The following is a 15,673-nucleotide window of genomic DNA, read 5'->3' as shown; positions in this document are numbered from 1 at the left end:
TGATGATCTTATTTTCAACTAAAGCTCAAATCCTCGATGTAGGTGCTTGAATGTTTTCGGCCAAATGCTCTCTCCCAATTGAATCTTGGACCATGAGGGATGCATTAGTTATTGCTAATATTTTAGATTTTTGAAAGTTGATTATGGAAAGTGATTCGGCATTTAGCATAGGCCTTTAGTGTAGGGTATCGTAGCCAACTTGGTTAATATATTGATAAAGGATGAGAGTATTTCTTGAATGATTAGGCCTTTAGTGTAGGGTATTGTAGCCAACTTGGTTAATATATTGATAAAGGATGAGAGTATTTCTTGGATGATTAGGCCTTTAGTGTAGGATATTGTCTTCAACACATATATTCAAAGACAAATTGCATAGCAAACTTGGCTGGATTGTTATGATCATACAGATGCTGTAAATCATGACCATATGGCTTTTTCTTTTGAATTGCTGTAATCGATGTTCAATGATAGCTTAGGAGATAAATCTTGGCACAATGATAAGATTGTTTCATTATAACATGAATGTCATGAATTAGAAATATGGGAACTACTTCTCCTTATGTGGAGTCAAATTTATATATTTGAAATCACTTATTTTTATACGAAGTCAAACTCATATGTTTGATCTTCTTTAAATCTTGGAATGGTAGGAATCTCTTGCATGGAAGCTTCTTTTATGTACTGTAATATCTTAATTTTTTTTTTATGAGTACTGGGATTATATTGTTATATACACATAATAAATAAATAAATAAATAAATAAAAATAATATATATATAAAATAAAAATAAAAACGAGTGTTTTTACGCATGGATTTGAACCGCAGGCCGCGGCTATCGGGGAGGCATCCAAAAAGTTATACCACGCTGACGCTGTAGTATATACCACTGCTGCCCTACATTTCTTTCTTGGGTCTCCTACCTTCCCCTTTCCCGCCAATCTCCTTCCTATCCCGCTCTCACCCATCAATTGCCAACCTAGAGAATGTCGGCTTCCGGCAACGCTGAAGTCCACATCAACGCCTTCGCCGCCTTCCTCATCCACCACCACTCCTCCAATCTCCGTTCCATCCTCCTCTCCCCCGACTGCTCCCTCCACTACCCTCTCCTCATCGAGTAAACCGCATCCAACTCCTCTCTTTCTCTCTCTCTCTCCCCCTCTAATTCTCTTTTGTTCTCTCTCAGCTTTGCGGAGCTACTGGACTTCGATTCTCCCCTCGCCCACCTCCTCTTCTCCCGTCCCTCCGATCTCCTCCCCCTCTTCGATGAAGCCGCTTTCCGCGCCCAGGTTCGTTCTCCTCTTCTCTTCCATCTGCCTCCTCTGAATTTCCCCTTCTCTCTATCCCCATTTAATAATCGAATCTCTAGGGCGTCATTCTTAGTGCTTCCGAGGAGCTGGGAGAAGGCGCCAGCCGGAAGGACCACGTCCATGTCCGGATCAACGTCTGCGGTTCCCCCTTGGAATGCCCCGGTGAAATCTTTATCTTTTTCTATTTTTCCAATTTGATTGTTTGATTCTGATAGGGCAGATGGATATGTGATGGAAAAGATGGGGTTTTGGGGTTCTTGAATTTGTGCAGAGGCCTTCCCTAGCATCGGGAGGGTCAGGGTGAAGCACCGGGGGATTTTGCTCACTCTGAAGGGGACTATCATTAGGTCTGGAGCCATCAAGATGATCGAATTGGAGCGCTTGTATGAGTGCAGAAAGTGCAAGCACAGGCAAGAAATCGTGTTGTTCATTCAATTTTTGTTGCTGTCATTAATTTGATGAATAGTTTGTACATGTTTTTTTTTTTTTCGTTGGTTTTATCTAAGATTCGTAATTTATTTATATACTAGAGAGATTTATAAATATATTTTGATGCCTTCATCAGTGGTAATCACTTATCCTTTTAGAGAGTTCGGATCCTCTGTGGTGCGGCATTTGCACGGCAGAGTCCTGCTCCACCATGGATGGCCACGACGTTATCCATCTTTGAGACTGGTGGCTCTCCTTTATTCCGGAGGATGTCCACGCACTTTTCAGTGCGATACAGGGTGCATTGGGGAGTTAAAGAGAGCTGTAGGTCTCCGAATTGGATGATGTGGTGGCCATCTACGATGGTACCCCAGTGCAGAAGTTGCACATCAGAGGATCCTGTTTCTTCTTTGGAATGTTTCATGTGCATTAAGAGTGACAAATTTGTGACCAAAAACATGATCTATAATTTGCATATCTAAATTTTGAAGAGCCTTTATTGAGATATAACTTTATTTCCAAATTTCGTGAAATTTTTTAATTCCTCCAGCTAGGATAGGTTACTATGAGTTTTTATGCTAGGATATTGGTTGTTTGACATATGATAGCTGATTTCATAGAGTGCAATGAGCGGTTGACTCAATGACAACCCAACAGTCGCCACTTTCTGCTGGTAGGACTCTGCTGATTGGTTTACATATCCGTTATGATAGGATAACCTATGAGAGCAAGAAGAGTTTTAGAGAGGGGAAAGGGTATAATGCACCTATTCTGGAGGAAAATCCATCCTGAGCCATTGAACAGTAAACCTAATAAGCAGTCATAAAGCTTTCTTGTGCCACTAGGAATGAAGAAGCTGCTAGCCCTCCATCGTGTGATGACCTTTCTAAGATGTCCTTGTACAATGCTCCAGTGAAGATTCTTAATTCATGAATTACCACCTCTGGATAATCCTTTTTACATGTAATTATTGAGTATTGCCTTTTAGAAATTCTTTGAGCTACCTTTACAAATATTAACATGTAACTTGAAATCAATAAAATAAATGTATTGCTATGTTTTTTACTCTCTCATGTTACCATTGTTCGGTGCTTACAGACATATTCTTTGTTCAAGATGAATCATGGTTCAATATTTGTTTAATTGACTACAGATGGTGCTTTATTTGTTGAGTACATCAGTATAGAAGAAACAACGGTGTATGTGGTTATATGATGGGGGAACTAAAAGTGCTACGAGAACATATGCTCAAGTTAGAATTGTTAGCTTGCCTTATGGTTTTCAGAATACAACAGAAAAGAACAGCCTTATTATCATGAGAAATTTGGGTGTGTGACAGACCTGCCTGAGTTTCTTACAGTATGGTTAGGTTTAGGAAGGATGTCTTTGTATTATGAAATTAAAGAAAAAGGTTTGGTCTTCACTAGATATCAGATTTCAGGTTCCTTATTTCTGTGCAGGAAATCACAGCCAGGGAAGATTTTAATTAATTCTAGTCAGAATTAAGAGCTGAGGGGTGAAGAACAAAGTGTAGTCTTAATAATCAAACTAGGATACTTTAGCATTCCTAAGTATTCAACTGTGGATTAAAGAAATAATTTCTGCTGTTAGATCTGACCGAGTTTATGTTCTGAGCAGGCCCTGGTATTAATAGACGGTAATAACAAAGAATAATCAATGAAGGAAAGTATATGCAGCAGATTAAACAGAAAATAGACCTGATATCAGGTTCACACAGAGAAAAGCTTTGATTTATATTGCGCAGCATTATAAAGAACGGAAACAATAAAAAAGGAAAGAGATTAAGTTGAGATAGGAGATGGACAAGAGTAAGTACATTAGGGGAAATGGACTTTCTGCCCCTTGGTTATTCTTCTTTCTTCTTCTTAAAGAAGCATTGAGCATACATGCCCCCCTCAACCAGCCATTTCTATCCCTTCTTCTGAGTTCTGACTGACATCCTGCATGTTTTCTAATTGAATCTCTCAACCATTCCTAGAGACTAACAAACAGATTTTTTGTGGGGTACCTAAAGTCCCCTTGTTCATCCCAGTTACCACAATGTAAGTAACCATGCCAAAGTCATGGGAAAAGTAATGTTATAAGAAAGGGAGAGAACCCCAGACAATCGCTGACAGTTAATTTTGTTCAATCAGCACTTCAACTTTTACCTAACTAAATAACTTCCTAAATGAGCAACTAATCTTTGAGTCTTCAGATTGGGATCATGCAAAGCATGGATGATTGTTCTTGCATCCTTCTTTCAGAGAGACTAGGCCCCAAAAAATCTCATTATTTTACAGAACTTGCAATCTGAACCTCCATTAAATAAAAGAATAGGGTTGTTCTTCTGGTATTTGTGTTCTATGTGTTTTATTTCATGCTAATATTTACCCTCACTGCATTGTGTTTGTTTGAACCTCCAATAGAGTTAGGAAAACATAGTTGGAATATTTTGAGTATTCATTGGTAGCGTTTCATAGACTGGCATGGGGATAATGTAAATTTGGAAGTGATTGGCGCTACCAACATAGCACATTCTTCAAACTTTAGCTGGATTTAAAAGATGGGTGATTGCAGTTACAACCTAATAACATTGTATTAGCAAGTATAATGCAAATTTACCTCCTAACTTGCCTTTGGAACACAAACAAACATGCTACAAAGATGTTCTCCATTTTGCTTGTCAGGATGAAAAATTGGTCTATAGAATTGTTCTGTTAGACTCCCTGATTCACAAGATCTCAGAATAAAAATAATGTACACTTGGTAATTATTTTCTGCTTCAGTTTAGTCCCTTTTATTAACAAAAAAGAAATCAAATGATTTAGGTCCCTGATTTCAAAACCTATTGTTGGAAAATTTTCAAGTACCTGTATCTTACGAGCATGCCGATGTCAAGGATACCATCAACATTGACAACAAGGTTTGTAGCTTAACAAAGTATGATCGGCTTGGCATAAGTATGCACAGGGCATGCTGGTGCACACCTTGCTGCTTTTTTCTGCATGGCCTTATGGGCCTAGCAGGTTTTCTTAGTTGTGTTTGGTAGAGTCAAGAACTGACTGGCGAGAATGCTGTACTTAAGCTACTATTGGGACTTGCAATTGTATCTAGTGGTATAGTCTAGGCATATTGTATAGAAACTAGATTACTACTATCAAGTTATTCTTGCATATATTTTATGTTTTTAAACATCAGCTAAAGTATCCTGTTATCTTCTGTGGAGGATTGGTGCAACTTATTAGTTATTTTATCTAAGTGTTTTTTTTTTAGTGGGGGGGGGGGTGTGGGGGAGGCAGAATTCTGGTTAAAATGCAGCTTGATATGTCCTTGATATTTTAAAGTCATCCTTCTCAGATCTTATTATCTTCTATGAGCATTAAATAACTATTACTTTACTTTCTAATTTGTATTAGGTTCAAGGTTTATCCGGAACTGGAAACTGGAAATAGTATAAGATTGCCTGCCTCTTGTCCATCTCGAGTATAGTCCTTTGACTTCTTTGCTATATTGCTGTTTTATTTTGCTATTTCTTGTTCATTTCATTTTACTATTGAATGATTTTGTGGCAAGTCTTTTATGACCTGGTTTATTCATTGTCAGTTTTAAGTATGTGCTTTACTTGCAACCTTCCGCCCATGTTCTTATTACATCATTATTATAAGGCTCCATCCTACTGATGCTGCAAGGAGCTGATGAGAATTTTGCTAGAACTTTTCTCATCAGGGGTCTAAATCTTGTGAGGGGGCACATTTCCAATATGTAGAGGATAGTAAAGTATGCCAGATTACCAAGAGATCAAAATCCAAGAAAGCACACGGCTTCTGGGCATTGGATCTGTACCTCGTTCGATTCAAATTGTTTTGATGGATGACCTTGTTGATGTTGTCAAAGCTGGAGGTATTTCACCATGTTCATTTTTATCCTTTTTTCAAGTGATAATTGCCCTCTCATACATCTATGGCAACTTTGTATTTATCATAGCTGCTGCATCCTATCTACAGTACTACATGCTTTTACTAGCTGATATTTATGTTTCCACATATGATATGTATTGTTCATATGCAATTCCAAGCGTTGGCTGTTTGAAGATACAATGGAAGTATTTAAGCTTTTATGATTTCCTATTTATCTTTCACAACTTATAAGCAAATAAATCATTCCAATCTTTTTCTTTTATTATTGGCCAATGTTTTACTTTCACTTTTAAGAAGTCCCATGATTCTCATCAATATAGAGTTGATTTTTTTTTTTATTGACTTTTGTTATCAAGTGATAATATATTGAAACTCAACAAGTTTGAGAATGGTCTGTTACTGTCTCTTACCTGAAACCATGCCCCCTCTGCAACCCGTGTGCACACATTCACACATACATGTTAGAGGATGCACTTTTTGGTTGGGTATAATTTACATGTAATATCTAGATTTTGTTCTTGGGTCATTAAGTTGACTTTGTTCTTATCGAGTTTAAATTTTCTTACATTAGTTTTTTCTTTAATGATATTCATATAAATCAGTCCTATGTTTAGGATTTTGTCTACCTACTTTTAGTTGTCTGCCTGTCGAGTCAACTAACCTAGCCGCCCAAAACCCTTGACTGACTCAGGGGAACTAACATAGTCAGACAATAAACCCAACTAGATTGACCGGTTTATCTTGCTAATAAAAAGAGGCAAGGAGAGTAAGCCAAGGAAGTTAAGTGTCTAAGACTCAGACACACATGCATGCACACACACATAGAGATAGATAGATAGAGGTTGGACAAGGGTTTTGGTGTCTCATTGTCTTTAACATTTTTGAGTGTATGCCTGTCTTGAAACTCTCATCCTTGCAATAATTTCCAAAAGCCTATGATCTCCTTTGTGGGCAATCCTTTCGAAAACCTAAGTAGTAGCTGTTTCCATGCATCTTGAACTTAATTTTTGCTTTTGTTCTTAAATGTTGGATTGAAAGCTTTTCTCTAAATCCTAAACTTTAGGATTCTTTCCGAAGCCTAAGTTTTATTCTGGAATTTTGAGCTTAGTTTTGAAGTCAATCTGAGTGGTGATATCTATGATTAGTTGCAAGGAAGTTTGACTTATTCTTCTCTATAAATTTGCTGCTATGTTAGTTCCAGTTTATATTTTAGTTTCCATTCAAAAATTTTGAATAACGAGCTCCTAAGTGATATTTCTGAATTTGTGTTCATGTGTTTGCATGTGAAATGCTGTATCTCTGCGAAATCTTAACATATATTGACATAATCATATATTACAGTTGGACCTCTAATGAGGAGGTATATTTGGTCTTATTTGAATGGTGAATAAAGAGACATGGAGATCTCTAGATAGGTAACATGCATGCTTCAATTTGAGTTATTGATGTAGACATGTAACTGACGTAAGCCCTTGGACAAGTGGCATATGTGGACCTCGAGGATATATGTGGCCTCATCTGGTTAACTGGTGAGGATATAATCACCTCACCTACACTAATGCTGAGGATTTATGTGGCTTTAATAGTTGCAGGCAAAACTTGTATGGTAATTTAATTTATGTGAATATTGAAACCTTTTTGAATTTTAAAATGTGTCTGGTCATTCATGGTATCTCATTATTTAGTCTGAATTTTACAATGATAATTTGATTGACATGTTAAGTTTTAGAGATCATCTATTTTTGATGAAAATTTAAATTATTTGAACGTAGTAGAAGTTACTTGCCGATAGGGCTGAAATGAGATTGGATATGGATTGGATATCGGTATATCCATATCCATATTTGTTTTTTTTCATGAATGCAAATACAGATGCGGATATTAGTCGGATGCAAAAATTAATATCCATATTTATTTTAAATGGATATGGATACAAATCAGATACTAGAAGTATGGATATAAATGTGGATATAAGTTGAATAACTAGACTTTATGACCACAAAATTAAGGATATTACCAAATAAATGGTAAATCAAGTTAATAGCATATTAATATGATATATTTTCCTTAAAATTTCATAAGTGCTATTAAAAATTAAATAAGATTATAAATAGAATCAGATATTCGGATACAGATCGGATAGTTGTCACTCCGTATGCATATCCATTTTTCTTTGATGGATATCGATACAAATGTAGATACTAGTTAGATGCTTAAACCATATCCGGATAGATTCGAATATGGAAACACATCCGGATGGATATTATCTAATCCACTTTCACCCCTACTTGCCGAGCTGTGTAACTTCATCTATTATAAAATGTTTTCAAAGTGATTAGTGAATGCTACAGTCAACCTTTCTAAAGAAAGAGGACTCGACATTCTAAAGATTATGGATCTAGCAATCGTTGAAGCAATACCAATACTACGTTGGTGTGTTTTTTTTTTTTTGTTGTTTGTGTTCTAGAGGTATAATATTGTATATAATAGGCTATTTTTACGGTTCTAAGTGGATATTTTCTAAAAGTTAGGCTCTTATTATATTTTTAGTTATTCATCCCATGGTTCGTTTTAAGGGTTGCTTTGATGTTATTTCAATGAACTATGATAGTCACACCTTATATGATTTTTTTTTAAAAAAAAAATATAATGAGTTGGAAAAGATTGTGGAGTTTGAAGCTTAGTTCTCTCATTTCACATTCCAAGATATGTATACAAAATCGATATTCATTCATTCCTCGTGTGAAATGATCCATTTGTGTTTAGTGGATAGTATGCATTTGCGGTTATCTCTATCCGTGATGATTTTGTTTAGTTGCTGATTGTTTCATGATAAACATAAATTTTTATTCCTTTTGTCATAGTTAACATGATTTGTTCTTACTTTAGATGATGTCATAGTTACGGGAATTTTATCAGCAAAATGGTCCTCGGATTTTAAAGATGTGCGTTGTGACCTGGATCCTATTTTAATTGCTAACTATGTGAGGTAAACAGTAGTATTCTTATCATTGTTATATTTAAAAGAAATTTCAATTTTGATTATTTTCCCAGCTTCACCTATTAAACTAACTCAAGCGAAGAAATTTTGTTGCTTTAGCCATCATTTGCAGTTTTTGATTAATATCACTATCATTATATGTAAAAAAAACTTCCCATAGTAGTGTCTTTCATTGTCCTAAGAGGTTTCTTGTACTAGTTAGGAACTAGGTTGGTACCATATGGTATTGTACAGTATTGGCACAATATGCTCCAATGTGCTGGTCAAGCACTGATACACCCCAAAACCATTCTTATTCTTGTTCTTGTTCTTGTGTAAATTGAGAGCTTGACAAAGGGGCGGGGGGGTGCTGTAGATGTGATGGAGCTGATAAGTAGTGAATTAGAGGGAGACACCATGCTCGAGGGGATCCTTGAGGGGGTGATCAATGAGGGCAATCAGCTGGGTCAACTGGCATGGATCATTGATGAGAGGTGATTGGTGGTCAAGGCCTCAAAGGAGATTGATGAGAGAGGGAAGCAAGGAGAGAAAAGAGAGATCGAGATCAGGGGCTAGGAGGATGGGTGGCATTTTATAACAATAGTTGGTTTGGCGGATTAAATCACATTAATATCACCCAAAATTGGATAGAATCGGATGGTTCAGATTGGTTTAAACCAAATGGGCCTGGTTTGCACCCTGATTTTTTCGATGGCCCGAACCATTCTAGTTTTGGGCCAGTTTAGCATGGTATGAGGGGAGAATCAAGATACAATATTCTCACCAATTTTATTCTATCTTTATTAACTTCTCTTGTTTACTATGCTTTCCCTCTATAGATGATATGAAATGACAACAAAAGAGGAGTAATGGTGGAAGCTTATAAGTAGATAAGTAACTAAGAGTTCTCTTGCCTTTAATATGAGTAGTGTGTGGCCACAAATCTTTCTCTAAGTGAGTCCAAGGAAATTAGAATGACTATAAGGTTCCTGTCTATAACCTCTATCTTTTGACTTCTTCACCCATCAACCTAAAGCCTAATATTTTAAATAGCGGTATCGAAGCCCGTATTGTTTTTCCATCGGAATGGTATGGTATAGTTCAAGGTTCATTGAATCGTCTTGGACCGGATGGTTTGGAGTGTGCCGACTTGTACCCATGGCCTATTGGTGCAGTTTTTGGACATTCGATTCGGAACACCGACGAAAACGGAGCGAGAGTGAAGGAAAGAGCGGAAAAAAGAGAGAGGGGGGGAGGAGGGAATGAGAGGGAAAGGCTGTCAGTGGCCCACCAAGGCCTTCGAGGCTCCGTGCTCGTTCGAGAGAGGAGATTAGAGAGAGAGATAGAGAGAGGGGAAGAGGGAGAGATGGAGGGAGGGGAAGGTGGCAAGGAGGTCGCTGTATGGCTGTCGAGGTCGTCGGAAGGTCGAAATCGACCCCATGGCATCCGTGGGTTCGAAACAACGGCGACTTGTGCTTGTTCATCACTTTTTTTTTAACACGATGTGCAGTGAAGCCGGTTATCTCATTGTGCATTGCGTAAAAAAAACTACTGCGATGAACAGGAGCAGGTCGCCCTTTTTCAACCACACGGATATTGTGGGGTCGATTTCGACCATCAAGCTCCCTCTACGGTCCTCTAATGCCTCCCCACCACCTTCCCCTCCCTCCATTTCTTTCCCTCCCCCCTCTTTCTCTCTCTATCTTTCTTTAATCTCTATTCTCTCTTTTTGGAGGAGGGCGAAGGCCCAGAGCCTTGATGGCTCTTTGAGGGCTCTGAGCCCTCTGGTGGCTAGCACCGACATCTCCACCGGTCTTCCTTTCTTTTCCTCCCTCTTCATCCCTCCCCTGCTTTTGTTTCTATGTTGGTTTGGGCCTGGTATGGTTAGGTTGGAGGCGTACTGATCTATACCGCCGGTTGGTCGGCATAGAGTCTGGTTCCAAGTCAGTGAATCTTGATATTGCTTATGGTGGTAATACCAACAGTACATCAAAATTAACAACTTTCAAAAATTGAAAGACCATTGGTATCAACTAGTATAGTGCCACCGATATGCACCAATATGGATTGGTATGTATTAGTATGGCTGTTTTGACATCCCGGTGGCTATCCTGTGCTGGTTTCATGCCGGAACAGTACTGTACTGGCCATACCATATGCTATCATTCTGGTAATTTTTGAAACAATGCCAGAGCCACTGCTTTTTATATCCTAAAGTCTTCCACCAAATTCATTTCAGCATACTGTCCAAATCTGCGACCACATTCAACCACCCTTTAGTGAATTTTGTGAGTCCATGCCATTCACCTCCAAACCCCTTGATCCACCGTCCTACCATAGACCCTTACAATGCCATATCAGAATCAGCGAGATAAATCTTAATTAGCCCCTAAACAAAAGAAATTGCTGTCCTTCAACCAAAGACAGTTGGCACCTGACTAGGCTAGCTGGGTGCAACATCAAGGACCAACAGTAGCATGATGTTGTGGATTGCAGCAAATCAGCAATCCTTCCTTTGTTGTTCAATGGTAGTGTTGTTCTGAACTAAGCTATCACATATCTTCTCATGTGCTCGTTTACTTCTCCACTATGAATAATTATGTTGGTAGTTTAATCTTCTTGTTTGTTCCTTAAATCCATCGATTATTGCCTCTTCTTACCTACACATGAAACCAAATCCCTTATGTTCATGCTTATCAGCCAATCCTGGCATCCTCTGTTGGTTGTCCTGCACCAATTGGCTTGCTTGACTTTCAAATTTGTTTTATAATGAAACTCTTCATTTAAAGCCTCCATTCTTGTTAACAAAATGTGTTATTTATATTCTATTAATTTCTGGTGGTTTTTTTTGCGATCAAAAGTATATGCTGGCTTTATTTGCATTTCTAACTCATGTTGTGTTTGTCCTCAGAAGAACCAATGAGTTGAAGTCAGAGATCGACATTCCTGATGATGTTATCAAGGATTTTGAGCAATTCTGGTCAGACTACAGAGATACTCCATTGAAGGGTACTTGCTGACCTATCCATTATCTATTTTGTGAGTCGTGTGTTAGATATTACTTATAAATTATATATTTCAAACAAGATTTGCTATCTCGGTACCGGATCCTATATCGCTACCATCCTATTATAGTGTTGGTGCGTGGTTTGGTATAGTATGAGATAGTGTACCGAGTGTTGGTATGGTATGGTATGGTATGTCCTGTACTAAGTGGTATGGGGTGGTACGGAAGACTGATTTTCAAGTATTTACCAAGTGGCTAGAAAGAGCAATCATGTTGAACCACTATCAGTGCCTCTTTTTTAAGAACTATATGTATTTGAGGTTATTATTTTATTGTTTATCTTTTTCTGAAGTTCATTATAATCATTTGTTGAACATGTCAAAATTATTTGTTGGGTATTTATTCGAAGTTTACACCAACCCAACATTGAAAAAGGAAACTGCATTTTTAGAGAGTTCATTCCTCTTCTTCCCTAATAATGAACATTTTTTTGTTTTCCTTCATTTATTTATTACAGAAAAGATAAATTCACTGTTTTATTCACTAATCACTGTCTTTGATAATAGTCTTGTTATCCACTTATTGTTACAGTTCTTCATTGAGTATATCTCATCAACTTATTTTTGAACATGGAATTTACAGGGAGAAATGCCATTCTGCAAGGAATTTGCCCTCAAATCTTTGGTCTCTTCACAGTGAAGCTTGCAGGTATGCCAAACTATGCATGCGGCACTTCTGTTGCATCCTTGACTGCAGATATAGAGTAAATTATGTTCTAATTTGAAGTAGGTATTTCTCCCTCACTCATGCATGGTATTTCTTGCTCACTCTCTCTGCATGCTTGCTTGCTCACTTTCCTTCTCCATTGTTTTTACTCTGATTAGATCGAAGAGGTGTAACTGGTATTGATAATCATTTCTAATAAATTTTCAAATTTACAGTTGCTTTGACTTTGATTGGAGGTGTGCAACATGTTGATGCTTCTGGGACAAAGATTCGTGGAGAATCTCACCTGCTTCTTGTTGGTGACCCAGGTACTTCTAATAAATAACCATTGTGAAATTTGCATGTTAATGAAGGTTGGCTTCTGCTTTGCTATTTGCACCAGAAGCGGTTTTTAATCCACAACACTGCTAGGAAATCTGCACCGAGCTTCATATGTTCCCTTCTTTTGATTTTTTTTTTATTGGGTCAAACTCTTGGTATTAAAGTTGTATATTATGTTGGGGAAGGGAGGAGAAGATCCAAGGAATCCAGATGAATGTGAAAAATTAATCTGGAAGACCTACACTGATAGCAAAGTTGGCCCTTAATACAAACGAATGGTGGAAACTGGAAATGATTCATGAATTCTGCAAGATTAGCTGGGATAAGTCATGTAAGGTCCAAAATGAACCTTCTAGGCCCACTTGTATTAGACAATGGTGTCAAACGCAAAAAACTGTGTGGGTAGTCTATATTGGTACATCATGCAGCAATAAATTTGCACTTGTGTTTGGGCAATGACATACATTATCTGAGACATTTTGTGATCTATACTTTTTAGTGATGAAAAGTAAATTTTGTGGGGATGCTTAATCAAGATATTTTCTTTTTTTTTTTTCATGTGTTCCTTTGTACCTTTTATTATGCTAACATAGTATAAGAGCCAATTATCTCAGATTCTCAATATCATAAAAACTTCTTAAAGCACAAGGCTAAATCATCTAGCAATTTTCTTTATATTCTTGAGGTAGCAATAACAAATCACATTCATAAACAAGAAACATGTAGGAAAATGCTTTCCAATCTGTCTAATAGCTTCTTAGTTTGAATTGTGATATATCAAATTAATATGGTCAAGTCTGTTTTCCTCCGCTGAAAATACAAAATTCATTATTATTGAAACTTTGATATCTGTCCTACAATCTGTTTTTTCCCAATATGTTGTGTCATCATGCGTACATACATCTATAGCATTACTGTTTTCTAATTGAAGTTGACGAAAGTTGACATAAAACATAGGAATAGCTATCACTGGGAAGCATATTTTATTGAAGACTCTCTCAAATTTAGGTACCGGGAAGTCTCAGTTTTTGAAGTTTGCAGCCAAGTTGAGCAACAGATCTGTGATTACTACTGGGTTGGGGAGCACCAGTGCAGGCTTAACTGTCACTGCTGTCAAGGATGGTGGTAATTTTTTTTTTTTGGTTCTCTTCTATTCTAAGTTCAAAATGAATGATCCAAAGTTTGATGATGTTGGGGTTCGTACTGTACATTTTCTTGATTTTTTTTTAATTTCAAGTTTTATCATCTATTTAAGAGTATATTAGAATTAAAATAGCATATATTTTCATTGCATTTGGTCTTCCACTTAATCAAGTTACAAAGTTTCAAATTTCAACAATATGTAGCATAGAAAACTTTTAGCATTTCGCAATTTTAATTCTAAGCATAAAAAGCTTGATAAAAAAGTTGAAGCTTTTAAAGGTTGCATCATATTACTTGCTGGTAATGTGCTTAATAGGTGGTCTTATACATTGCTTCTTGCAGCATCATTGTTTTAGCATGCAGTAGCCTCTTCCTGATTTCACAACTTTCTTTTCTAGCAAAGAGTTTAAGGTGGTCACTGAAGTTTCTCCTTTCCTCAGGAGTCATGTTCTTTGGATGTAGTTATAGTTTAGCCGCTTAAATCTTTTGACAAAATAATGGTTGACAAATATAAATTTTTATGATGGTAGAAACTTGAAAGCATTGCACACTAGGTATAATGACTGATTTTATTGCATATTTTCTACTAAATATTGATCCAAAGTTACATAATCCAGTATCTTATACTGATTGGTGCACTGTAATCTAAGACACATCCTTCTGTCTCTCTATCCCCCCTGCACTGCTTGCAATTTCTGTGTTTTAACAATGCTTTAAAAAGGAATTGTTAGTTTCTGCTGAAAATGATTGATGCTACCTATAATCTATAATGATTCATCATTCATTCATTCCGAACCAAGGAAAGTGGAACTGGAATCGGGACCTATGCCAGCTGGCCAGTAGTATGAGTCAGTGCGGGCCCATACCGGCACGAACCGACATAGAGGAGAAGGAAACTGGGAAGGAGGAAAAGAGAGAAAGAGAGAGAGATAGAGAGAGGGGGGAGAGAGAAAAGGAGGGAGGAGAAGCCGTCGGAGGGCCTCCAATTGGCTGTTGTGGCTGTTGGATGGTGCAATCGAGGTCTGTAGCGTCGTGGGCGTGAAATAAAGGCGATCGCCTCCATTTCATGGGTTTTTTTTTAAGAAATTCCGATTATAGTGAAGTCGGCACAACCATTGCCGACTTCACTATTTTTAAGTTTTTTTTAAAAAAAATTCTCAAACAGTGAAGCCAGCAAATTCGTTGCCAGTTTTACTATTCATCGTCATTTTTAAAAGAACGCAATGAGTGAATAGTGGCGGTAGCCTCTGTTCCATGGCTGCGGCTTCACCCGCGTGTTTTCCACCTTCCGGTGGCCATGGCAGCCACCTGGCGTCCTTCGATAGCCTCTTCATTGGCTGCACCTCCCTCCGATACCATTGCTCACTCCTCTCTCCTCTCTCCTCTCTCGATTAAATGTCCTATTGGACGATATTGAGCCACAGAGGCCTCCACGGCCCTTCGATGGCCTCCGGTGGTGTCGTCTCCTCTTTCCCTCCCCTCCTCTCCTCTCTTCCCTTCTCTTTCCTTCTCCCTCTGATGTTCCAATTTACTTGGTCGAACCATCTTGATTTGCCGTCGGTACGGCTCGGAACATCCGGAACCGTTTGGTTCGGGATGGTTTGGCGAACCCTGTTCCAGACAAATAATAATGTATTTGGGCTTTGGCATATTATTCTTTGACTTTGATAGACTAGCAAAAAAAATGGTCACTCCTTAGTGTCATGCCCTGAGATCCTTATTTGAACCAAGGTTTTAAACCCCATGGGATGAAGGTGTCTTAGTTTCCCCATGAAACAAGATGCCATGTTATCCTGTCCTATCTTGGCAACAGTCTCGGTTATGCATCGTGATAGATAT

The 15,673-nt window shown here is 37.8% G+C and overlaps 1 protein-coding gene across 1 annotated transcript in view; it reads left to right on the top strand.

Moving 5' to 3' along the window:
* Positions 1–889: 889 nt before the first annotated feature.
* LOC105060545 (probable DNA helicase MCM9) overlaps positions 890–15,673 on the top strand; it is a 29,132-nt gene continuing 14,348 nt past the window's right edge. The window contains 12 exon segments of the mRNA XM_010944310.4: positions 890–1,115; positions 1,185–1,287; positions 1,368–1,470; positions 1,580–1,718; positions 5,157–5,223; positions 5,467–5,518; positions 5,521–5,640; positions 8,547–8,646; positions 11,549–11,646; positions 12,287–12,352; positions 12,586–12,678; positions 13,700–13,816. Of these exon segments, the coding sequence (XP_010942612.2) occupies positions 985–1,115; positions 1,185–1,287; positions 1,368–1,470; positions 1,580–1,718; positions 5,157–5,223; positions 5,467–5,518; positions 5,521–5,640; positions 8,547–8,646; positions 11,549–11,646; positions 12,287–12,352; positions 12,586–12,678; positions 13,700–13,816 (1,189 nt within the window). The 5' untranslated portion in view covers positions 890–984.

The sequence above is a fragment of the Elaeis guineensis genome, chromosome 13 (genome assembly GCF_000442705.2).
Source record: "Elaeis guineensis isolate ETL-2024a chromosome 13, EG11, whole genome shotgun sequence".
In the NCBI taxonomy this organism is placed as follows: Eukaryota; Viridiplantae; Streptophyta; class Magnoliopsida; order Arecales; family Arecaceae; genus Elaeis; species Elaeis guineensis.
This window is presented reverse-complemented; position numbering and strand designations above follow the sequence as displayed.